General features: G+C 38.8%; 1 protein-coding gene across 1 annotated transcript; it reads left to right on the top strand.

Moving 5' to 3' along the window:
• The first annotated feature begins 27 nt into the window (after positions 1–27).
• Positions 28–25,177, top strand: LOC107588878 (helicase with zinc finger domain 2-like). The gene is made up of 19 exons (XM_016277123.1): positions 28–155; positions 1,774–2,359; positions 3,623–3,730; positions 3,833–4,356; positions 10,217–10,861; positions 12,149–12,941; positions 13,775–13,847; positions 15,419–19,508; positions 19,764–19,849; positions 20,447–20,584; positions 20,739–20,894; positions 20,973–21,117; positions 21,422–21,541; positions 21,713–21,905; positions 23,494–23,628; positions 23,700–23,921; positions 24,198–24,363; positions 24,483–24,650; positions 24,838–25,177. The coding sequence occupies exons 2-19, from the start codon at positions 1,862–1,864 to the stop codon at positions 24,951–24,953; spliced, it is 8,376 nt and encodes a 2,791-aa protein (XP_016132609.1). The 5' UTR covers positions 28–155; positions 1,774–1,861; the 3' UTR covers positions 24,954–25,177.
• The last annotated feature ends 1,967 nt before the right edge of the window (positions 25,178–27,144 follow it).

Below are 27,144 nucleotides of genomic sequence, written 5' to 3'. Positions count from 1 at the left end.
CTCTCTCTCTCTCCCAGGACAACGAAACTCAAGTAAGCGGCGACGGTAATAGTAATAGCCTACAGGATGATTAAGTTGGTTTTGCGTTGTGTGCACTTGATGGAGATGTTTTCGAGTGCAGGTGACCTCACGTTTCTCCACTCAAAAATGTAAAGGTAGGTTAAAAATGAATGAAGCGTTTTATTTGTGGGGGAAATGTTCCGTTTCAGGCGTGCCGCTTCTACGTCAGGCGTCCAATTGCTCAGCGCGCGCTGTTCTTATTTTCCATATAGGCCTACTTTGGTTTATATTAAAGTGACTTTTCATTAGGCTAGTAGTGCAATATTGCCGTTTCCTTGCATCAGCTGTTGGGTGCGACACTTCAACAGCAAGTGTAGTTTAATTTACAACAGAAATTTACGATAGGGTCATTCACATTACTCATAAAAAGAAATAGCTCTATTTGTTGATATTTTGTCTTAACGGTAGTACACACATTATGACCGTTAAGATAAACATGTTCATTCAGACTCAAAATTTCAATTCAAATGATGAAGGAAACGGTGTAGCGCACAGTCCAACGTCCGAAAACTTAAACTCCTGGGTGCGTAAATCCAACCGAAAAAGTCACAAACTAGAAAAAGGAACCGCAACGAGTAGGACAAAGGCTCTCCAACTGTTCTTTTATTATGCTTTAATAGAGGCTACATAAAAGTCGTGTAAAAAGGTGCTATAGCTTGTGAACTGCAGGGTTCAAATTCCAAATTTCACTGCACAGTTCTTTGTAAACCTTTCCCTTCCTGGTTGAACACAGTCAGGAAATAATTAATGACTGTTCCTCCTATAAACACCCTATCTCTCTATGGTATCGAATGTGTGGAATGTGATGTGTGGTAAGATGTGAATCCATTTTTAATGTCTGAAGTGATAAACCTGGTTTAAATGGCACCTGACTGCTCAAAAGTAGCCAAACTGGTAGAATTTCCTGGTGCCAACACAAAAACTTCTGCATACTTGTGACATGAGGATATATGATGGTAGTATTAGTGTTGGGCACTAATTAAAAAAACAGTGTTTACTCTAGGACAAAGCCATCACCTCATAATTAGGCAGGGCTGCTCAGAAACAACCTGTACGCTTTGATATCTGACCCCTGTCTGTGTACCAGAAGATAAATATGCAATGAAATGAATACTTAAGTATATGCACGTTTTGTGTAATGCATTTGTGCAATATTTACAAAGGTACTTTGCATAGTTTTTCTGGAGAGTTTTTCACACACTGACCTAAAATATTCCTTACATGATCTGAAGCCCTTTTTATACACTGCCATATTGACATGAAATAATCATAACATGTCCTACACTCTATTTATCCACCCTGACAAATATATACCGCATACTGCCATTCACAGGTTTCAGGTTAAAGAGGTTTTAACTACAGTAATATCAGTCTGAATGCTACCTGGCCCAAAACCTGTTTGATGGAGATAAATTCCCTTGTTTTTGTGTTTTTTCACACCGTTAAATCTGGTTGCTAGGTGTTGTGAGCACTTGTCAAATGGGTAAATAAGTCCTTTGTTCTGTCTTCTGTACATGATAATCTTGACCTTGTATTGTAATTTGTACACCCCTAGCTTTTCTTTCCCACATAACCATAACAACTCTGACCGACAATTAAAGAATGCTTGTCTTTCTACTTCCCTTATAAATTTGAACTATATTTGCATACTCTCTTATGTGAGCATTATAGGGGTCATCTAATGAGCTGCGTTCTTCTCTTTCCTCACCTTAGGCTGAATCTACAGCAGTATTTGAAGCTGTGAGTGCCAACTGAAGGCGTTCATGTCAAACTGTATATGTTATGACTTGAATCTGTGGAAATGTCTACAGTACAGTCTAGAGATGCTCAGCTGCAGGCATTCTTGCAGATGTATGAGCTGAGAGCTGCTTGTAACGTCTGTACTCATAAACGGTCACATATTTCTTACTCCATCATTGCAACACCTCACCGTTGTTCTCACAATCTTTTGCTAGTCAGAGCAAAAGTCAGAGGTCACAAATGGAGCCCTGTGTCTGAGCGGCCGGCTTACCCACAACCTAGTCGATATGAAGTGTGTTGGTACTTTAAGGAGGATGTCGGGTGCTATATGCATCATAACCGTTGCACTTTTGCCAGTAGCCCAGAAGAGGCCACGGTGTGGAACTTACAAAAACACACAAACCTTGATCACAAAACATTAATTCATTTAATAACTCAGAGAAAGCGACTGGATGAACAGAGCAGGCAAGAAGATGGTCAGTCGAGCGCTCATGAGCCTTCATCGTACCAGGAGAAACTCCTAGAAGAGTACAGATGCAGCAGCAATGAGATTCTTATTGTAAGTAAAAAAAATCTGTAATCTGTATGGAAATCTGCACAAGAAAACTGCACTTAACGCAGCACTGCACAACTACGTAACTTTAATGTTTTAAAGACCTGTTATCTTCAGTATATGAAACCATGCAAATTAAAGGGATAATTCACACAAAAAATGTCATTCAAATCACTTTTTTGTCTCATAAACCACAAAAGGATATACTTAGAAGCCATAAAACATGAAGAATTATTATTATTTTTTTTAACTATTAAGTTTGTAGTTAAAGGGATAGTTTAGAAATTCTGTCATCAGTGTCATCATTTACTCACTCTCCACTTGTTCCAAACCTGTAAGTTTCTTTCATCTGCTGAATACAAAAGAAGATATTTGATCTTGATATATTTTATGTTGATAACCAAACAGTTGACACTGACAGCAGCCATTGACTTCCATAGTTTTTTTTCTTCAACAATGGTTTTGTTACTCGCATTCTTCAAAATTATCTTCTTTTGTGTTCAACAGAAGAAAGAAACTTATACAGGTTTAGAACAACTTGAGGGTAAGGGATGACAGAATTTTCATTTTTGGGCAAACTATCCCTTGAATTATTTTACTTACCTACTAACTTAAAAAGGAACAAAATCCACAAGTAAATGTTTATGGGATAGTTCAGCCAAAAATGAAAATTCTGTCATTAATTACTTACTCTCATGTCGTTCCAAACCTGTAAGACCTTCGTTCATCTTCGGAACACAAATTAAGATATTTTTGATGGTATGTGAGAGCTCTCAGACCCTGTATAGACAGCAACGCAACTGTAATGTTCCCAGGTCCAGAAACATAGTAAGGACATTGGTAAAATAATCCATGTGACATCAGTGGCTCAACTTCAGTTTTGCGAAGCTGCGAGAATACTTTTTGAGCACAAAGAAAACAAAAATAACAATTTATTCAACAATTCTTCTCCCCCGAGTTACGTCTTCCTCCATTTTAGAGAGTACCCAAGAGAGTAATCAATGTAATCAGCATTTACGGTTGGGCTGTTGTACCGATGTCCTAACTACGTTTCCGGACCTGGGAATATTACAGTTGCATTGCTGTCTATGCAGGGTTTGAGAGCTCTCACATTTCATCAAAAATATCTTCCAATTTGTGTTCCGAAGATGAATGAAGGTCTTACGGGTTTGGAACGACATGAGGGTGAGTAATTAATGACAGAATTTTCATTTTGGGGTGAACTAACCCTTTAATGTACATCTAGACGCATGTATGTGTATTTTGCAGATCTCTGAGCAGGTGGATGATGTGTGTGTTACACATGATGAGAATCTCTGTTTGGATTGTTTACAAGAAGACAGTGAAATCAGATGGAAATTCACAATCACCACTGAGGTCAGAAATCAGAACCTGCACTAACCAGCATCATCTTATACTCAGCCGTATTGGACACTGATTACCTCCTTGTTTTTCTTGTGTGTATTTGTGTTTGTGTAGAGGTCCTTGGCTCATGTGGCTCTACTGAAAGCAGAAAATGGTGCAGTTTTCTCTTTGAGTGACAGTGTAAAGAACACCTTCCCCCCAATCACATACATTGCAGGCCACTACCTTCACTCCTCTCATTCCACCTACCAGCTGAGTGTGTCTTTCCTGTCGTTCCGCCCCGGTGTGTATGAACAGTGGTTGGTATTTGACTTTGATATGCGACCAGTTCTGCTCAGGAAACTGAAGGTGAGAGTCGGTCAGCAGTTCCATGTCCAGCCAGATGAGGCAGAAGAAAGCGAATGTGCTGAGATTCTATCGGATGAGCTCTGGAACAGTGGAAACAGGGTTATCGTGCCCTTCTTTGCCAGAAAGGAGAAGGACGAGCAGTTACTTAGTAAATACAAACCACCCCAGATTAACCTACAGTTTAATCCCTATGCAGATCACAGCTCCCCGCTTCATCGTGACAATTACAGAGAGAGAGCACACCACTTCCTATTCAGAGAGGAAATTGCAGAGGAAAAGCTCATTAGCAGGTACAGATAGTTTGTAGAAATAGTACACCACTTGAAACACCCCTGGGTTACGGGTTAGTGTTCGTTTCAGCATTGTTTACAGTGTTGCCAATTTAGCTACTTTGTAGCTAGATTTAGCGACTTCCCCGCCGCTTTTGAGACTTTTTTCAAAAGTTTAGGGACAAATATAGCAACTTCTTGGACAAACCTTATCTAAGTTCTCATCTTGCCCACCGATCTATGTTTATCTTTATATAGATCAGTGAATTTGCCATTGTGATGTCATCTTGTGACATTTAGCTACCAGTTTTAGCTACTTTCAATTGAAAGCAGTTGGCAACACTGATTGTTTAAGCCAGGCATGCCCAATCCTGTTCCTGGAGATCTAACTTCCTGCAAAGTTCAGCTCCAACCCTGATCAAACACACCTGAACCAGCTAATTAAGATCTTCAGGAGCACTTGATAATTACAAACACGTGTGTTGGAGCAGGGCTGGAACTGAAGTCTGCCGGTAGGTAGATCTCCAGGAACAGGATTGGGCTGAAATCAACAACGCTGAAAACAATTAAATCTTTAGAATCAGCTGCAGTAAATGGTAAGACTATTTACGCTACAAATCAGTATGTTTATGATTGCAATAATAAGTTAAAATAAAATAACAAATACCAGTTTGTAATATCAAGCAGCATAACTGACTCTTTTTGCACCGCTATTTTGGCTGTGCCTGTTAAAAATAAGGTGGATCTTTAAACATTTTTGACCAAGGACACATTATGTTTCCCATATTTACTTCTTTTTAAATGCAAATTCAAGCCTGTTCTAATGATAGTATAAAATGTGGGCAAAGTTCAACACATCTTGATATAATCAGGGCCGGATTTACGCATAGGCATTCTAGGCACGTGCCTATGTTCACTCGTCCAGGGGCACCCAAACACAGTGAAGACATCTACAACAGTAAAAGAACCAAAACCCAAGAAGATATTGTGCAAATAAATATAAATATAACAAACAATAGGGTAAAAAATTACAAACTATTTCCATGTCTTTGTCTGACGCGAACAGAACCTTCTTGTCAGTGGTGCCCCACAAATTTGTCAATAAAATAGTTTTGCAGCTGAAAAGCTACATGACATTTCTCAGTTGCGAGGTTCTTGAAGCAGTTTAACTTAAAGATTCGCTATTAGTAGACGCTGCTTCACGCGCTTAATCTCTCTTTCGCTCTCGCTCTCTCTCTCTAATAACCGCATTAGACTGCATTAATAACTGCATTAGCCTGCTTAGCAATGGCTCAAGCCTACGTTATTAGCTCTAAAGTGACGTATTGGAATTTGAAACGGAAGGTTTGGGATGAGGTGCGTAAAAATTAGTTCAACACACGAGATTTCAGGATGGAAACATGTCAAATATCTTGAAACAAATCATCTGAACATGTGTGTCTTGATGTGTGGTTGTGACTCCAGGCCTTTAAAATTATTAGAGAAATAATGCACTTCCGAAGTGGTTATTATGTGGCCACGTCGCCGCGCCTATTAATGGAATGGTCTTTCTTAGTTCTCAAACAGATTAAGAACTACATTCGATTTTAGCGCTTATTGCGATAGAAAACACTGTAACGGTTTCCACTGATTAAGAAATATTTTTGTTTGCTTGGATGGTAATATTAGGCCAAATATATTAATAGGGAAGGGGGGCCCAAAATTTTGTTTTGCCTATGTCACGAAAAGAGGTAAATCCGGCCCTGGATATAATGTATAGACAACCTGGTCTCATAAAAATACGTACCTCTGGGTACTTTTCTGCAGCACCGTTTTTATGTATACCTTACTGCACGTTTCGCTGCCGTTTCAAAGAGAAATGTCCACTGAGTGGCGCTAAAACACGGGTTCAATATACGTGAACCCTGGAACGTTTTTATTACGTTGATATAGGTACATATTGCTGTGATTTTATTACGTTGCTTCAGGTAGGCCTACGTATGCGGCGGTTCAGAATTCAAATATCCGGGGGCTGTCGCTAAAAGTTAATGCTCTGTTGTGTTGGAAATATGCCCTACACCAAACCCAACCCTAAACTTACCCGATAGTGTTAACAAGTGCAAAACTGATAGAAAAATGCATTTGTTGATGCAACCATGCCATTTGAACTTCCTTATATGCAGATTTGAACTGTTTTGTCAAACCGTACACGGGATTCGAACCGGAGCTCCTCACTTTTCAAGTACGTCTCCATACTCCGTGAGCTACCGAACAAACCTATCATCTATGAAAACCCATAGATATGAAGCTGGATATGCGTGATGCTAACATTCAAAAGCATAGGTTTTCAAATCTCCCAGCATATTAATATTATTTTGAAGTCATAACATGATATTCTTAAAGTAAATGTGCTAAAATTATGCTTTATTAATCAAAACTCGAGTGTTCATTTCTTTTGGAAACTGCAGTGATATGCACTTATTGGTACGTATTTCGTGTCTCGCTAAAAAGTGCCCCCAGGTACGTTTATGCCATGAGACCAGGTAGTGTATAGATAAGACGAATGGAGAGGTGGATAAACAGGTTCAGGTTTGGGTTCACAGGTAGATTCTATTATAACGATTGGCTCTTTCGTTCCAAGAGATTTTATATCCATATAGTAACAGAGATCCAATATGTAATTGTAAATACTAAATGCTGATCTAAGTCTAATAAACTTTTGTTGATATCTACAGGATTTCAGGATGGAAACATGTCAAATATCTTGAAACAAATCATCTGAACATGTGTGTCTTGATGTGTGGTTGTGACTCCAGGCCTTTAAAATTATTAGAGAAATAATGCACTTCCGAAGTGGTTATTATGTGGCCACGTCGCCGCGCCTATTAATGGAATGGTCTTTCTTAGTTCTCAAACAGATTAAGAACTACATTCGATTTTAGCGCTTATTGCGATAGAAAACACTGTAACGGTTTCCACTGATTAAGAAATATTTTTGTTTGCTTGGATGGTAATATTAGGCCAAATATATTAATAGGGAAGGGGGGCCCAAAATTTTGTTTTGCCTATGTCACGAAAAGAGGTAAATCCGGCCCTGGATATAATGTATAGACAACCTGGTCTCATAAAAATACGTACCTCTGGGTACTTTTCTGCAGCACCGTTTTTATGTATACCTTACTGCACGTTTCGCTGCCGTTTCAAAGAGAAATGTCCACTGAGTGGCGCTAAAACACGGGTTCAATATACGTGAACCCTGGAACGTTTTTATTACGTTGATATCCAAATATATTAATAGGGAAGGGGGGCCCAAAATTTTGTTTTGCCTATGTCACGAAAAGAGGTAAATCCGGCCCTGGATATAATGTATAGACAACCTGGTCTCATAAAAATACGTACCTCTGGGTACTTTTCTGCAGCACCGTTTTTATGTATACCTTACTGCACTTTTCGCTGCCGTTTCAAAGAGAAATGTCCACTGAGTGGCGCTAAAACACGGGTTCAATATACGTGAACCCTGGAACGTTTTTATTACGTTGATATAGGTACATATTGCTGTGATTTTATTACGTTGCTTCAGGTAGGCCTACGTATGCGGCGGTTCAGAATTCAAATATCCGGGGGCTGTCGCTAAAAGTTAATGCTCTGTTGTGTTGGAAATATGCCCTACACCAAACCCAACCCTAAACTTACCCGATAGTGTTAACAAGTGCAAAACTGATAGAAAAATGCATTTGTTGATGCAACCATGCCATTTGAACTTCCTTATATGCAGATTTGAACTGTTTTGTCAAACCGTACACGGGATTCGAACCGGAGCTCCTCACTTTTCAAGTACGTCTCCATACTCCGTGAGCTACCGAACAAACCTATCATCTATGAAAACCCATAGATATGAAGCTGGATATGCGTGATGCTAACATTCAAAAGCATAGGTTTTCAAATCTCCCAGCATATTAATATTATTTTGAAGTCATAACATGATATTCTTAAAGTAAATGTGCTAAAATTATGCTTTATTAATCAAAACTCGAGTGTTCATTTCTTTTGGAAACTGCAGTGATATGCACTTATTGGTACGTATTTCGTGTCTCGCTAAAAAGTGCCCCCAGGTACGTTTATGCCATGAGACCAGGTAGTGTATAGATAAGACGAATGGAGAGGTGGATAAACAGGTTCAGGTTTGGGTTCACAGGTAGATTCTATTATAACGATTGGCTCTTTCGTTCCAAGAGATTTTATATCCATATAGTAACAGAGATCCAATATGTAATTGTAAATACTAAATGCTGATCTAAGTCTAATAAACTTTTGTTGATATCTACAGGGCCACATCGTCATTAAGGGAGTATAATTTATCTTATATCATATTTTCAGCCACAAGTACATTTTTATTCTTTATTTATTTGAAAGAAATTCAAACTTTTGTCACGAATCCGGTCCATGAACTTCTGTCTGTTTGCCATCAGAGGTCACCCTTCTCCCATTACATTGACTCTCACAACACACAGACTGTTACACATGACCCTGGACTGCATTTCCCGTCAACCATTGCACTGATTACACGCACACAGCTGAATGCACTGATCACACACACACACACAGCTGAATCCAATCAGACATGCTACATAAGCCATGGACTTCCTCTCTCTCACTGCCGAGTATTGTCTAGCGTTTTTCACTCTCCAAGTGTTAGCTACTTTACCAAGCCATTCCATGTTTATGTCCTGTTTGGTCTCTAGTATTGTTCTGCGTTTTCCACTCTCCTAGTGTTAGCTGCTATACGGAGCCTGTTTATTGTCTTAGTTTTGTCTTTTTCATAGTTCCTAGTTTAGTCTAGTCTTGCCTTGCCTGTTTTCCTGTGTATATATTGCTGCCTTTGTTTTTGGATTGCCCTGTCGTTTTGCCGTTTGGACTCTGTTTGCCCATGCCTGGACCTTTTCCTGTGTTCCTGGATTTATCCCTCTAGTCTCGCCCTTTTGCTTCTGTTCACCGATCGTTGACCTTCGCTAGCCCTAGGATTATTCTTGTGTCTTGCCCGCCATATACCTGTTTGCCATTGTTTGATCCTGCCTGTGTTTCTGACCTCTCTGCTTTAAATAAAGCTTGCACATGGATCCGCACGTCTCACGTCTCGTCAGCCCCGTTACAGTTTTATTCAGCAAGGATGTTAAATTGATAAGTGATAGCAAAGATTTATATTTTGAATAAATGCTGTTCTTTTAATTTTTTATTCATCAAAGAATCCTGAAAAAGTATTGCAGTTTCCAAAAAAAATATTAAGCATCACAACTGTTGCCAACATTGATAATTCTAATAATAAATCAGCGTATTAGAATGATTTCTGAAGGATCATGTGACACTTTATACTGTAGTAATGGCTGATGGAAATTCAGCTTTGCATCCTAGAAATGAATGATATTTTATAGGATATTAAAATAGAAACCATTATTTTATGTTGTAATAAAATTTTTCTTTAAAAAACATTACAAGTCTTACTGATCCCAGACTTTTGAGCAGTAGTGTATGTCTATGGCTGGCCATAAAACTACATGGTTAAAAAGCAGAATAATTTGGCATACTGGTTTGATCTGACCTTTTAACAAATAGTCTTTCCACAAATTATAATATAATTCACAGCTTCATCTGAAGATCACAGAGCCAATTTTGGTGAACACTATATAGTCTTCACCCAAATTGGTTCTGTGATTTTTCGGACCAAGCCAAAAGTAAATAAATTGTTCATCAATAGGGATACACTGTATTTCTGCATCATATTGGGTTATAGTCCATATTAGAGATATTATAATCGATATTTTTAATTGTTTAATTGTTTTTTACATTAAGATTACAATTGCAATATATTTATGGTTGGTCCTGTTTTCTTTTTCCACTCTTGTAGATTAAATGTTTGTGGAAGAGTGTTTCTCTCTGACCAGTTGAGTGATGGTAAGTTTTCCGCTGCTGCAGGGAAGCTCTTTGCCACTCTGAAGGTGTCCTGCTCTCTCACATCAGACTCTCCTGAAGGGCTGATGCTTAAACGAGGGGTGCAGATGGCTTTGGTGAATTGCATACCAGCAAAGGCCAGTGTGTCAGTAGATCAGAGAAACCATGTGTACGAGGCATTGGTGCTCAAACAAGCTGCTGGCGAGGGTCACATCGGTCTTCATCTGTGTGCACAGTGTGTGTCTGAGCTGCAGCTGAAGAAAGCAACCTGGTGTAAAATGGAGGTTCAGTTTCAGTTGGACAGACTGACGTTCTGTCAGATACACCAGGCTATTGACCACCTACCAGACTTGCACAACGTTCTGCCTGACTTCAGTAACTGTTGTGTTCCTGTGAACATAATCAAACAGTCTGAATTGAACAACAAGCAGCATATCGCCATGAACTTCATCCTTGGCAAGTGCGAGGTCAACAAAGTGGCTCCTCCCTTGCTGATATATGGGCCATTTGGCACCGGGAAGACGCTCTGTCTTGCCTCAGCAGCAAAAAAGCTGGCCCTACATTCTCAAAACAAAGTTCTCATCTGTACATATACTAACAGGTAAGTTTCTAAGTTACAAATAAGTTTGAGTTAAAATGTTCATTTTACATTATTATGTGAGAAGAAAGAAACTGAAAAATGATATCAGACTTTATACAACAAATCAAGCGTAGCTTTAATTCTGGCAGGCCACGTGAGTCAAGCAAGCTGACTCTCAGCTGATCCATGTCTAAATAGGAATATGACGCCTATCACAGCATTCCTATATAAAGTCTATTCGGTATTATCCAGCAACTTTATCGCTTGCTCAGCAGCAAATTACCCTCCTCCATCCCCAACTCCTCATTTCATCACAGTCAGGACTTGGCTTTCTGATATTCCTTGTTGAATCAGACTCTTTTATATTGAATATATTGTTACACTAAAATGTCATTAGGAACATTAATGATATCTGCATTTGGTTCTGTTCTGTTTACCCTAAGGGGGTTATTGCTGCTCTGCCTGCTCATTCATGACAGGCTGCATGGATGGCCAGGGAGTTTTTTGCCCAGTGTAAGAGCCATTAGTATCTCCAGATGTTTAATGTATAGATGGAGCGACACAGTTTTTGACCAGTGTTTATTTGTTTATCTGTATTGTGTTAACAACTTTTAGTAAACCGTTGAAACTTGAAGGAAGACCCGAGTCGATTCTTTGCTCAAAATCATCATGAAGGATTAATACCGCCAATGCAAACTGTATGCTAAGTGTCAATCATCTTTGACGATAGTGGTCCTGACAGAATTATAGTTCCCTTTCGTGGAACTTCGATCTGCGTCCTCTAGGGGTCGCTATGGGGAACGCCTCGTCGTGACCCGTGTCTGAAGCCTACATTGAAAAAACACCAACTTGTTTGGCCGGCGACAGCCATGACGTCACTACCGTCGCAACTAGTACAAAATAGGCGCCAGTAGCGCACATCAACACTTTCTTCGTCTTCACTGACCGTTCTGTTTGAAGCGTGCATTCCAAAAGCAAAGTAAGAGTATTTCTTTTCCTACTATGGCGAGCACTAGCGGAGCGTTTAGAAAGTGTGTACATCCATGTCAGCAGTTTCTGACACCCGATGATTCACACGATCTATGCGTTGTTTGTTTGGGCGAGGAATTATACAAAAGTATTTGACTACAGAACTGACCAGATCAGAATTCATTATTCAGAAGAATGGCATAAACTTATGTGTCCATAAAATGCAATATTATCAGTTGTTTATTTGAATCGAGATAGCAACACTTAATTTGTATAAATATGCTTTGCAAAATGAATGTACATTTAAGAAATCAAATTTTTGAGCTTTGTTTCCTATAGTTCTGCAGACTTGTATGTCAGAGAGCACTTCCATCCATACATTGCAAATGGACACCCAAACCTCAAAATACTCAGGATAAAGGCAAACAGAGGTGGGGCCTCCATCAAGGCAACTGATGACATCACTCAGAAATATTGTCTTTGCTCTCCAGATAGACAGGCCTTCATCCTCCCAGCATCCTCTGATCTAGAGTCACACTGCATCATTATAACCACCACATCGATGACAAGGCATCTCCGTGAGCTGAGGCTTCCTGAAGGCTTCTTCAGTCATATTCTGATTGATGAGGCATCTCAGATGCTGGAGGGTGAAGCACTCATGGCTCTGGGCTTAGCAGACAAACACACTCGAGTGGTTTTAGCAGGAGACCACATGCAGATGGCTCCAAAACTTTTTTCTGTAACCGATGACAAACGATCAGAACACACATTGCTCAATCGTCTCTTCCGCTATTACCAGGATGAGAGCAGCAACATTGCCAAGAAAAGCAGGGTCATCTTTAATGAAAACTACCGTTCCACTGCAGAAATAGTGGACTTTGTATCCACTCACTTCTATGTGAGTGATGGGGTCAAGGCCAAAGGAGAGGTCCCTCCCCACCCAAGGTTATACCCCCTGATGTTTCAGCATGTCAGAGGAGAATGCCATCTGAATTCCACCTCCATGTCTTGGTTCAATCTTGCCGAGGTCAACAGTGTGATAAACATGGTGCAAGGACTTCTGACTGACTGGCCAATGGAATGGGGTGATAAAGAGCCAAAGCAAATCTGTGTTCTTGGTGAAGGCCAACAGGTACAATTCAAAGCATTTATAAATTTGACATATGGCAAATGAGTTATGACTAAAACGTATTAATGCCATACTGTAAGTGGCTGTTCACAAAGAATGCATCTTTGCGCCTAAAATGTGAGACGCAGTGCTCAGTAATGGTTTTTAAAAAGCACAGCGCAGAATGCAAGGGTCTTGAGATGTGCTTTTGAGACCTGATCCAGTAACAGATATAACAGTGTCTCCTCCATGTTTCCATCAAGTAAAACAGTTGCCATGCCAACTTGCTATTGAAAACAAAAGCTTGCAATGCTTGCCCCTCCTCCAGGGTCTTCTGATTGGTCCACTGTTTTTGAACTAACATTGATGAGCAGCACTGTGTGTAAAAAGTTGAAATTCTCTTAACTTGACACTGTGTCTTAAAATTGGGCGCTCATGTGCGAGACACCTCAAAAGACACGAGACGTGAGCGCAACGATCATAGACGTCTGTCTAGCGTGTTTACATAAAAAGAACAATGGAAAAGTAGTGCATTGGAATGGAAAAACGCATTCTGTGTGAACGGCCTTTAAGCACTGTATGGTGACATGCTCTATGAACAATTTTAATACCAACTGTTAATATTAATTATGCAGGGATGAGAAATCTAAGGAATTTTTCAATTCTGCTTCCTCTTAATGTTTATAATTCCTTAACAGTTTGATTTTAAATTCTTTGTCATTTTGAGGTAGAAATATTAGAAAAACACTGCAAAATTATAGTATAGTGATAATATAATAGTTTTTACAGGCTTGAATTCTGTTACAGTCACAATACTGATACATCATCAAAACATCCTTTCTCTTTCAATGCTTCAGCTTGAGATCATCAAAAATCACCTCCGCCAGAAAGGAGCTCATGTGTCGGTTCAAAATTTAGCAAACATTCAAGGTACTGGGGGGTTCAGAACAATACTGTCTGTTGAAGCTCAGGAAAACATTTTATTAATCTAGAAAAAGTGAAATAATAATCTTAATTTTTATTTCAGTCATAATTTGTGTCTGTTCATATGTTTTTAAAATGATTTATTATTGTTAATATTTTTAATGACAACTTACCCATTAAATTTCTGCATCCTTAGGGAAACAGTTCAGGGTCGTCATCATAACCACAGTTCAGACAAGAGACAGACTTCTTCAGTCAGAGTCAAGCTGTCCAGAGTTTTTTTGATGACATTCGTGCATTAAACACTGCCTTGACCAGAGCCCAATCACTGGTGATTGTAGTTGGAGATGCTGGTGCTCTTTGTTGTTTTGGAAAGTGCTCAAAAATCTGGAGGTCTTACATAGAACATTGCATCAGCAAAGACAGCATGAAACCACATAATTTTACCAGAGACATCTTACAACAGGAAGTATTGGAAATTTCAAAATTTCAGAAGACAGAAAAGGTAGAAATGTCTGAGACGTATGTACCTCTCCAGGCTGAAACTGATGCTATATTGAAAGAGATGGATGACTATGGTTCTGATGTACAGGACTCAGATGAAGAGAACGAACAAAAGAGGCCTTTATTCTCTTCCTCTGAAAAAGAAAACCTCTTGGTGCTGGTCGGGAAACAGCCTGCTGTCTACAAGCATGGAGAATTGGTGATGAAGGGACACCAGTCAGGTTATGTAGTACCCTATGACAATCCATCTGAACACATTCATATTAAAGGAAGGAAAAACATTGGCATGACTTTCCCTGGGGATGAAGTTGTGGTTGAGACTGGACGAGATGAAGGCTGTCTTACCGGGAGAGTTTTAGGTTTCACAAATAGACGACCAACATCCTCTGAATTTGTACCTCAAAAGACACGAGACGTGAGCGCAACGATCATAGACGTCTGTCTAGCGTGTTTACATAAAAAGAACAATGGAAAAGTAGCGCATTGGAATGGAAAAACGCATTCTGTGTGAACGGCCTTTAAGCACTGTATGGTGACATGCTCTATGAACAATAATTTTAATACCAACTGTTAATATTAATTATGCAGGGATGAGAAATCTAAGGCATTTTTCAATTCTGCTTCCTCTTAATGTTTATAATTCCTTAACAGTTTGATTTTAAATTCTTTGTCATTTTGAGGTAGAAATATTAGAAAAACACTGCAAAATTATAGTATAGTGATAATATAATAGTTTTTACAGGCTTGAATTCTGTTACAGTCACAATACTGATACATCATCAAAACATCCTTTCTCTTTCAATGCTTCAGCTTGAGATCATCAAAAATCACCTCCGCCAGAAAGGAGCTCATGTGTCGGTTCAAAATTTAGCAAACATTCAAGGTACTGGGGGGTTCAGAACAATACTGTCTGTTGAAGCTCAGGAAAACATTTTATTAATCTAGAAAAAGTGAAATAATAATCTTAATTTTTATTTCAGTCATAATTTGTGTCTGTTCATATGTTTTTAAAATGATTTATTATTGTTAATATTTTTAATGACAACTTACCCATTAAATTTCTGCATCCTTAGGGAAACAGTTCAGGGTCGTCATCATAACCACAGTTCAGACAAGAGACAGACTTCTTCAGTCAGAGTCAAGCTGTCCAGAGTTTTTTGATGACATTCGTGCATTAAACACTGCCTTGACCAGAGCCCAATCACTGGTGATTGTAGTTGGAGATGCTGGTGCTCTTTGTTGTTTTGGAAAGTGCTCAAAAATCTGGAGGTCTTACATAGAACATTGCATCAGCAAAGACAGCATGAAACCACATAATTTTACCAGAGACATCTTACAACAGGAAGTATTGGAAATTTCAAAATTTCAGAAGACAGAAAAGGTAGAAATGTCTGAGACGTATGTACCTCTCCAGGCTGAAACTGATGCTATATTGAAAGAGATGGATGACTATGGTTCTGATGTACAGGACTCAGATGAAGAGAACGAACAAAAGAGGCCTTTATTCTCTTCCTCTGAAAAAGAAAACCTCTTGGTGCTGGTCGGGAAACAGCCTGCTGTCTACAAGCATGGAGAATTGGTGATGAAGGGACACCAGTCAGGTTATGTAGTACCCTATGACAATCCATCTGAACACATTCATATTAAAGGAAGGAAAAACATTGGCATGACTTTCCCTGGGGATGAAGTTGTGGTTGAGACTGGACGAGATGAAGGCTGTCTTACCGGGAGAGTTTTAGGTTTCACAAATAGACGACCAACATCCTCTGAATTTGTGTGTTTTTTAGAGGATGAAAATTATCACAAACGAACACAGAACACTGACAAAAATGTTGTGCCAAAAATGATGATACCCCTCAATCACAACACCACCAAAATATGCATCTTGACGAAGAAAGAGACTCGAAATTATATTCCAGTATGGAAGTATGCCAATGGCAATTGGACAATAACAAGACATTTTCGTGTTGATGAACAAATAAAACAGAACTATGTTTTTGTTGTTCAGATTTTGGACTGGAAAGAACACTGTTCATTTCCGCTAGGCAAAGTTATGGATATTCTACCAATTGGGACATCTTTAGAGGAGGGACTTGAGATTTTAAAATCAGAGTTCAAACTAACACCTCCTCTACTGCAAGAGGATACATTTCCAGAGATGAAAGCTGATGGAATTGAGGACGAGAAAAGAAGAGATTTCAGAGGTTTACAAACCTTTACCATTGATCCACCCACAGCTAGAGACTTAGATGATGCCATTAGTGTTAACAATCTGGGAAACTGCTATGAAATAGGGGTTCATGTTGCAGATGTGGCTAGTTTCGTGTCTAAGGACAGTTCACTTGATAGCTTTGCAAAAGAGATGGGAGCAACTTTTTATGATCCTGGAAAAGAACCTACATTCATGTTCCCAAAACATTTTGCCACCACTTTTTGGAGTCTTCTCCCAGACGAAGATCGTAAAGCAATTTCATTAATTGTCACAGTGGAAAAGCAAACAGGCATTATCATAAAAAGGACCTTTTACCTATCTAAGATCACATCTAAAAAGCAGCTGACCTACAAGGAGGCTGAGTATATAATAAGTCAATGTGACGGCAAGCTAAGATTTGATACTTTGGAGGACTGTGTCAGGGTGGCTTACCGTTTTGCCAGAAGCCAACGCAAAGCACGACTTAAAGAAGACTGGAACTATACCCAACCTGATAAACACCGGAAGCCAGGGGAGAGAGAAGCAAATCTAATGGTTGAAGAGTTAAACATAATGTTTAACTATGAAGTGTCAACATTTCTGATAGAACACACAGTCACTAAACGCTACACTCCTCTGAGGTGTCAGACTCCTCCTATGGCAGAACAATTAAAGATGATCAGTGATCGACATATGGAAGTTCCTTTGTCCTCACACCTGACATTTCATATCGACAGAAATCGAGTGGACCTGAATAACACGATCACCTTCACTGTGTATTCTCCAGGGTCTAGAGATGTTTACCCTAACAATAATCCTTACCCTGATGCTAACCCCAGCCACCTACGAGATGCAATCTCTGTCAGTGACTCTGATTGTCACTTTGAAATTGGTGTTCACAAAGTAGATTTTTTTAGCTATGTGTCTGAGGACAATATTCAGAACTTGGGTGCACAATCAAACATGTGGAGTTTCACGCCAGGCAAAAATCGTCGCGCTATCTCCTTAATTCTGAAAGTGGAAAAGAAAAAAGGCAAACTAGTGGAGCAAAAGTTGGTGCTTTCCCGCATAAAGTCAAGCAGAACATTGTCCTACAATGAAACTGACAGCATCATCAACCAGCCAGGTGAAAATGAGATGAAGTGTGATTCTCTAGAAGGCTGCATCCTCGTGGCTTATCGTTTTGCACTTGATCACAAGCAAAAGAGACTCTCCGGACATGGGGACAGTTCCAGTCCTGCTGATCTCAGATCATCAGAAGACAGCAAGTGCAGGTTAATGATGGAGGAGTTGATGCTGATGTTTCAAAAAGCTAGTGATCAGCTGATTAATCAAGAAACTCCATTTCCGAACACCTTTAGCTATCCGGTGACAGCTTCGCCTGAACTGGTGGGGAGACTGAAGAGAGACAATGAGGAGCTTGGGTCCCTCCATGCATTGGAGGAACGTCTGGATTCAAATATTGGGCAGAACTCTGGCAGTTTCATCATTCTTACATCTGTGTGGCAAAAAATTGAATCGGCAGCTTTGACATGTGACTTTTACAGAATGGCTGATCTCATTTCTACAGATGACATTCATCCACAGTTAGCACCAGCAATTGATCAATTAAGGGCCAGTCTCAATAAAACTTTCTTCATTCGTTCTCTCTCCTGCAAAGATGCTTCACTTGGGCACTATTCATTAAATCTGGATTCATACACTCATGCATCCTCACCCATTCGCCGGTACATAGATGTGGTTCTTCAGAGGCTCATGCATGCAGTTCTCAGTGATTGTCCTGTTGAGTACTCTCAGACAGACATTGATCTGTTGTGTGACAAATGTAAAAGAGGAGAAACGAGGGCACGGGAGTATGAAAGCAAAGCCGAGTCACTATGTCTCGCAGTCAACCTACAAAAACAAAGCGCATACAAAGTGACTTTTGTCACCGTTGTTCGACATGACAGTGAAAGTTTTAAACTATCATTTCCATTTGACAAAGGAACTTTCCCGGACAAGCTTCCTGTTAAGTACAGAAATTTACAGCTTAGGGATCAACCGATATTTGACAAAAAACAGAAACAAGTGACACTGACTTGGAAAAAACGGATATACTCACTAAGCATGACCCAGACACCACTGCAGAACTTGAGATTCTGTTCAGAGGTACAGCAAAGCACCTGGTACGCCATTGTTGAGGCAGTACGAGACGAACAGTGGGAAGAGGCAAAGTCCCTTGTATTGGCAGCAGATGTGAGAGATCACAGTGAGACAAGTGAAGTGCATGATATCTCTCGATTTGATCCTGATTGCACTTTTATGTCTGAAGCGGATCATTACACTGACTTCACACATTATCTGAAAGCTGGAGACACTGTGCAGGTCCAGCTGACCTCAGAAAGGGACAGAGGCTACTGGGCGCCAACTGTACAGTTATTGAGTGTGAGTTCAAGCTTTGAGATCTGTGTGGAACACACTGACAATCCTATTAAGTGCTTTTCCAAACTTGCAAACCGCCCATCCAAAGGTTACTATAAGGATTTAGAGGAATATGTGCAGACATGGAAGCCCCTATGTGACATGGAGTCTGCGGCAACTGCTGTAGATGATAGTGATTGTGTTGTCATAGAGAATGTGCACATAACTTGGATGCCATCCTTTGATGGTTCCAGACTCTCTGGAACTTTCTCTCTGCCTGTGGAATATGTCAAGAAGTGGGCAATTGAATTTAACCTGGCCAAGTGTTTGCTCTGTATCCGAAAAAGAGAAAGCAGAAAGCAGAACCAAGCAGATCAGTCAGAGCTGGATCCAGAAATTTTTACTTGGGTGGCCCATGGTTTGACAACTCAATGTTTGGATCCTCCGGAAAACAGTGTGAACAAGTCCAAAATTATTCACTTTATCATAAAATATGCATCCATGAATATTCCAAAATTCAAGAGGAATGCCACATTCACAGTGGAGGTGATCCCAAAACTCATTCCAGAGATGTAAGCATGTGACATACAACAGACTCATCACACCACAACCACCATATTATAAGTGTTCAATATTCTACAACTAAACTTTTGCATTTACCTTTACATTACAAGATACTGCATTACACCAAATCTCATTATAAAATTTTTGTATATTTATGTATCAGTTCTTAAATATATTTTGTTCAATATATAAATGCAACGTTACAACAACCATGATATGCATTGATGCCTAATTTTTTTATTTTTTTTGCTTGATTCATCCAGACGGAAGGAAAGTGCAGTGAATAATTTAACAGCAGCTAATGAACTTGTTAAGAACATTGCACTAAGACACCGGATTCTGAAAGAAAGTATGCATTAAATTCATAATATGTCATATGTTGAGTGAGAGCATGAACGGCAAGATCTTTAAGCAATGCCAAGTGTGCCATCCTCAAAACCAGTTCAAACACATAAAACACCTATAATACAGACCCAGATTACAGACCTCTCATTAGCTGTGCATATATTTTGTGTGTGGTTTCAGTTGTTGCTGTAATTTTTTTTTCTAAATTTTCAATACATTTTATTCAAAAGTTTTTGGTGAATCATTAGCTAATGTGAAAACATTCAAATGCAGATTACATACGTATGTGAATAAGACCCACTGTTCTTTGCAATTAATTACAACTTTCTCTTTTGCAGTACTTTTTTTTTTTTTGCAAGTACAGCATATTCATCATCATTTTGACTTCACAAGAAACAGTTACATTTTAGATTTGTACAGTATGCTTCTGCTTATTTATTAAAAATATTCCTAGACAGGATGTTAGTGTCTTATTAGCTTCTCTAACTTGTAAAAAAATGTTTTATACATTTAACACCAGTGTGAGATTAAAATTATACATTTACACTGTTTTAATTAGTCCCTTGGTTTTTAAGGTACTTTTGGTTCTATCAATCCACAGGCTCTGAACCAGCTGTATATCTATATGTGCTTATGAGAGAGGAACCACCAGCAGGTCTGCCTCCACTGAATGAAAGCCAGTTTAAAGCTTTGGAGCAAGCTCTGAACAGCAAATTCACCGTCATTCAAGGGCCTCCAGGTTACACATTCTGAGCATATACGGTTTTTTATTTTAATTTTAAAGATCACAGACAGACTCTAAGTTTATGGACTCAAGTCACAGGAATTTTACTATTATTTTCCTAAATGTTTCTTAATGTGACTGAAAAGAGCCTTTTGTTTATCCTTTATAGGAACAGGAAAGACAGTTGTAGGAGCGTACATAGTGTACTGGTTCTCACAGCTGAACACTAAGAATCCTTGGAAGCTGAAGGAGGTGAAAGACAAAGAGAAAAGAGAAGTTATTCTTTACTGTGGACCATCAAACAAGTCTGTGGATGTAGTTGCAGGTAAGTATCTTTTTGAGAACTAGAATTTGTGTAAAGAAAAAACTTGTGTGTATGTATTTGCTTGTTATGTGTGTACAGAATACCTGCTCAAGTTTGGATGTAAGCTGAAGCAACTACGCGTGTACAGCAGACAGATGGAGATGCAGGAGTTTCCTTACCCCGGCAGCAACCTTCAGTTATCAGAGAAATCACTACGCCAAGAGCGATCTAAACCTGAGCTCAAGTACTACCAGTGAACTAAACATTGCCATGTTGTGATCACCTGACATCATATTTGATATTGTACTGTCAGTTATTTAATCTATAATGAAAGAGTTATGATGAAATGGCCTTAAAAAAAGAACAAATTGTCACTAGCTGGAATTTTAAGCACAGAGGGTTAAAACTGAATAAAATACTTTTTCAGTGTGGAATAATGTTATTGCAAATCTCTTTCTGTAGAAATCATAGTATCAGTGTGCATGTAAATGAGCTTGATCATTAGTTTATCTGTACAGTACTCAAAATGTTCACATTCTTTTGTCTAGGGAAATAACACTTCATCACAGAATTCGAATGAGTCATAACCCTTGTTCTCAAGAAATAAAGAACTTTGATGAAAGAATTGCTCATAACCCCCATTCACTGACAGATGCAGACATAGAAGAGTAAGTAGAAGTCTGTTTTATTAATGCGTTTACTTTCTTCCTTTACTTTTAGCTTAATTTCCATCATTTTCTGCACCCGACTAAAGCACATCTCCACATTGAACAATATGTCTACATGTGAGTGTTATGTAAATGCATGTCTGCATGATGCTTACTTGTGTGTATCCTCAGATATAAGAAGCTGCTAAATTCTGCACGTTTGTATGAACTGGAAAGGCATGATGTTATTCTATGCACTTGCACAGCTGCTGCCTCCCCCAGCCTCACCAAGACACTCAGTGCACGACAGATCCTCATTGATGAGTGTGCCATGGCAACAGAACCCCAGACGCTTGTCCCATTGGTCAGCTTTAAACCTGAGAAGGTCAGTGTGACTCTTGACCCATAACAAACATGTCAGTCAAAAACAATATGAACTATACAGACTGGACATAAGTTAAACAGAAATGTTAAGTAAAACTTGCTGCAAACCACATGACCTAGACTTCCAAAAATCCAACTGCCTGCACAGCCTAAATTATTAAAGTACTGAAACTAGGCTTTGGAAGAAAGCTAACCTTAAAGGGGTCATATGATGCGATTTAAATTTTTCCTTTCTCTTTGAAGAGTTACAAGCTCTTGGTGCATAAAGAAGATCTGTAAAGTTGCAAAGACTAAAGTCTCAAATCCAAAGAGATATTCTTAATAAATGTTAAGAGTCAGCCACGCCTGCCTAAAATGGCTCATTCTAACACACCCTCACATGTCTACGTCACGATGTGGGAAGATTTGCATAACGCCGCACAAATGTTCACGCAAAAAAAGAAGGCGTAACTTTTATTCTCGCTGTAGTATTGTTGCTGCCGCCGCCATGTCGTAAAGGCGCTGTGTGATTCGTTGTGAAAGCTCCTTCGTTGAATCCGCCAGCCATGCCGTTCTCAAGCCCACCGGCCTCCGCTCACTCTAGGCCGCCGCTCACTCTAGGCCGCCGTGTGTGACGTTTGTTTCGTTGTGAAAGCGAAACTACTTTGTTTGGCCTTCCAAAAATGGACACGACTAGAAATCAGTGGTTAAGTTGTATTTACAACACTGTTCCAGAACACTTCAACCCAAATATTCAGATGTGTGCAGCACATTTTATGGAGGACTGTTTCCTGATCCTGGTAGAGTAGACTACAATGCTGGCTGTTCTGACTCACAGACTGCAAGTACGGTTTTTTATATTTAAAGAATTTGCCACTGATGATTCAAATGCGAGTTTTGGGCAGTGTAGAGTAGGCCGGGACACGCCATCACAATATGGTAAGGGGCGTAACATTTTCCTTCACACGCTTGAGGTATTCGGCCAATCACAACGCACTGGATAGCTGGCCAATCAGAGCACACCTCGTTTTTCAGACCAATGAGCTTTGTAAAAATCGATGCGTTTCAGAAAGGCGGGGCATAGAGGAGAAACAATAATGTACAGTATGTGGAAAATAATGTGTTTTTTTAACCTTAAACTGCATAAACACATTTCATTACACCAAATACACAAAATAATGTTATTTTTAGCAACATCATGTGATCCCTTTAAGACCCCTTTATAGCACACTAAACAAAGAATTCACAGGAAGCTGCTGGACACAAAGAACTCTTTACCAGCTCACTTTTGAAAACAGTACAGCAGAAACTTAGAAGCAGAATAAGCAAAGTTTGAAAATCACACACGCATTATGCTTAATTATAAGAAAAGGAAAAGCATATAAAAACAAAATCAATTGAAATGCAAATAAAAAATATAGAATACAGTATATGATGAAATAAAGTATTTTTAGTATATTTTAATAAAATAATAGCATAAACAACCCTTAATAAGGGGCCTGCTTCTTGCTACATTTCTCCGAACTTACTTTTCCAAACATTCAACATTCAGAACCTTCTGTGAGGGTTTTCAGTTCCTTGTCATACAATCTTATTTACTCATCTTGCAGGTCGTGCTGTTGGGGGATCACAAGCAGTTGCGTCCGATCGTGAAGAATGAGCATGTGCGGAGACTGGGCATGACACACTCTCTCTTTGAACGATACATGGATAGAGCACTATTGCTTGACACCCAATACAGAATGGTACAAGACAAAATCATACATGCTTCACATTCATGCTTACATACACATTTAATGTGGAATTCTTTCTTCAGCATGAAGAGATCTGCAAATTCCCATCAGAGGCATACTATCTGGGTAGGCTGATAACTAAAGTGGATGAACGGACCAGCGTGCTACAGATTGAAACTGAAAGAACGAGACCAAGCAAACACATTCTGTTTGGAGACATACGAGGTGACGAGATTAGTTTGGTTGTTTCAACTGCAAGGGGGAACGAGAACTCAAAAGCCAACTTTGCAGAGGTTAACAAAGCTGTAAGTAAAAGATAAAATATGAAAACTATCAAAAAAAGTACCCCATTTACATCAGACACCAAAGTCTGCATAAAACTTACAGTGTTTGTGACTACCTCATAAAATACTTAAAATAAAGTTTACCTAAACTTGACACTTCCACTGCAAAAAAAATGTCAAAAAAATGTACCCCTTTTTTGTAATTTACCCCTTTTTGTTTTACATATCACCTTATTAATATATATATTTTAAGTTAGAATTAGAAGCCCAGATGTGTTTGAATGTGTTCTTACGCAGGTTGAGATTTGTCGTCAGCTGGTGTCAGTGGGCCGTGTGAGGCAGGAGGACATTGCCATTCTGTCACCCTACAATGCACAGGTGGCCCAGATCAGAGATAGACTCAGAAAGTCCACTGACCCCCAGATGGAGAGAATCACAGTTACCACCATTACAAAGAGCCAAGGTGAAGACTTTTTATTGAAGACTCTTGTGTTCGGGCTTTAACAAAATTGTATTAATGTTTGTGGTCATCGTCAACCTTCATTATAAAAAATGATGAGGAGCATGATAATGTGATTGCAGGTAGCGAGTGGCGGTATGTGATTCTGTCGATGGTTCGCTCCTGCCCCAGCAATGAGATTGAACCTCAACCTTCAAGGGAATGGCTCTCCAATCACATTGGCTTTGTGGGTGATGAAAACCAGATCAATGTGGGCATCACAAGAGCACAGGATGGGCTATGCATTCTGGGTAATCCCTAAATTGCATTCATCTAGGAATGATTTAAAATTTTAGTTTTTTAACAAATTACTAAATACATATACCAATATCCTAAAATTACAATGTTTTATGGAAAAGAATTATAGAATCCTTGCTACTACCATTACTAATTTACTATTATAAGATATTAATATATTTACTTAATTCTGTGCTTTAGGCAATCAGGAGGTATTGAACTGCAGCACAGCGTGGAAGAAGCTACTGCAACATTATTCAGGTCAAGGCTGTGTGGTATCTGCAGACCAGATTACAGTAGTACACAATGTCCGTTAAATCAGATTTTAAAGTTGGATTGATCTTGAAGCATTTTACACTTAAGTGTTTTTTAAGATTATATTTTTAACAATACAGTCTAAATTTCTAGTATCATTCCACCATATTTTTAAATGGTTATGGTTATATTAATGAACGAACAAATTAGAAAATCTAGCCATTCCTCACATTTTCAATCAATTTTAAACAATGGCAGCTTGAAAGAAGACATTTTCTTAACATTTCCACAAAAACCTTTGATTTTAAAATGTGTAAATATTGTAAATCTTGATCTACTGAGCCATTTCTTGGTCTATCATTGCCCGTGTCTGTTGTATTTTTTATAATACATTTTTTTTTACTTTTAATGTAACCCAGTTAACCAGTCCTCTGCAGTGGAAAAAAAAGCTTTCAGAATCTTTCTATAATTTTATTAATTTTTTTATGACAGTGCTGGCTAATGTCAGTTTACCACAGTCCTACTGTAGTACCAAATGCAACAATGTAAGTGTAGCAGCTATATTTGTAGGAGTGCTATATCATATTCATTTATGAATAGAATTTGTCTTACAAATCATATATTTATTAATGGTTCGACGAAGAAAGTGACTTTTTAACAAGTTATTTAACATTTAAGCTGCAAAATGTGTCAAGCACCTGCATTAACATTCTCTGGTGTTAGACTGATCACTGTATCACAGGTGTTTGTTGCGCTGATGTAACTTGTGCTGGATACCTTGATAAAAATACCAACTTTGTTAACATGGGGCTTATGAATGTTGTATAGAGAAAAAATAATTCTGTGAAATTTATTTCTTAATTCCCACAACTAACCACCAGGGGTCAGCACAAACTGAGAAGAGTAGAATAAAGTCATTATTCTGCTTATACCAGCTACCTTTCACATCTTAATATATTTTACTGGTTTTGTGGCAAGAAATTAAGATATCTGCCACTAAAACACTCTTTTTACTACTTTCTTATGCTACAAATTAAGAATCCCGATTATTCGAAGTCAGCATTACTATATCATATTAATCACCCAAGCCTCCTTTACTGATTTTAAAGCCTTTGGACTGCTATTTACATTATCCACAACTGAAAAAGCTTTGACAAATGTACTATTGTATGTCAGTTATATAGCAATAAACGCACACTTGAACTGAAGCTCAAACTGATTGCATGGGGTAGTGTTACCTGTTTGAGACTTTATTTGTTGAGCATTGGGGGAACACTGAAGGAGCCTTTTCCTTGTGTAGATTTGTGAAAGGTTATGAGGCCAGTATGGTAAGGCTTAACATTGTGTTGTACCACTCACAAAGCCATTACATTAGCAGGTACTCTAAATGGCCATTACATTACACCCATTACCATCTTATAAACAAGGTTTTTCAAAGCAAACTCCATGAAACAGAGTTTTAAAGTTGTGATGAAAGCAAAGTAAAGACAGTTTTTTTTTCTTCCATTCTGTGATGTAAAATTGAGTGTAACGTATTATCAAAAAGATTGTGAGCGTTGCACATCTGTGGAGGCAGATAAACATGAGCATGAAAGGGCAGGGTTTAACCAGACTGAATTAAGTCCTGCATACAATTCACTCTGAATTCTGATGTCTAAACTCCTCTGTTTCATACCTCAAAAAGCATTTTGGCCTGATAGGAACAGCTGCAAATATACAGCAGGGTCACCAAATCTGACAAGAGAGCAATACAGGTTACCGAACTACCGATCTGTCACTCCTCTCTATTTCACACATGGCTTTAAAGTTACCCAAATTCACTCTGGTGATTTTCAATCTTCTCTGTTTCATAGCCCAAAAACATTTTGGCCTGATAGGAACAGCTGCAGATATACAGCAGGGTCACCAAATCCAACAAGGCAGCATTACAGGTTACCAAAATCTGTTACTCCTCTCTATAGGGATGGGTGATACCACTTTATTTTGTTTTCGATACTTTTAAAGGCCAGTATCGTTGATATCCATACCGATACGATACTTCAAAGCTGAACTTTTTAATTAAGAAATTTATTAAATTACTAAGAGTAAAATGGGTAATGATACCCACTTAACTTTATATTAAACGCAGCCCTTTTTAAATCAGAAGTGAGTGAACGAACGCTCTCTGTGATTGATTGGTTCTGTCTTGCAGCATTTGCGTGTGTTCAGATGAGCAGGAAAAAGTTCTATCCTACACAATTATTCATTAACACA

The sequence above is a fragment of the Sinocyclocheilus grahami genome, unplaced genomic scaffold (genome assembly GCF_001515645.1).
Source record: "Sinocyclocheilus grahami isolate Dianchi unplaced genomic scaffold, SAMN03320097.WGS_v1.1 scaffold109.1, whole genome shotgun sequence".
NCBI lineage: Eukaryota > Metazoa > Chordata > Actinopteri > Cypriniformes > Cyprinidae > Sinocyclocheilus > Sinocyclocheilus grahami.
This window is presented reverse-complemented; position numbering and strand designations above follow the sequence as displayed.

Coding starts and splice junctions, on each gene's coding strand:
- LOC107588878 (XM_016277123.1), top strand. CDS start 1,862: ATGTCTACAGTACAGTCTAGAGATGCTCAGCTGCAGGCATTCTTGCAG. Junction 3,731..3,832: donor AATTCACAATCACCACTGAG/GTCAGAAATCAG, acceptor GTGTTTGTGTAG/AGGTCCTTGGCTCATGTGGC. Junction 19,509..19,763: donor CCAAAACTCATTCCAGAGAT/GTAAGCATGTGA, acceptor TGATTCATCCAG/ACGGAAGGAAAGTGCAGTGA.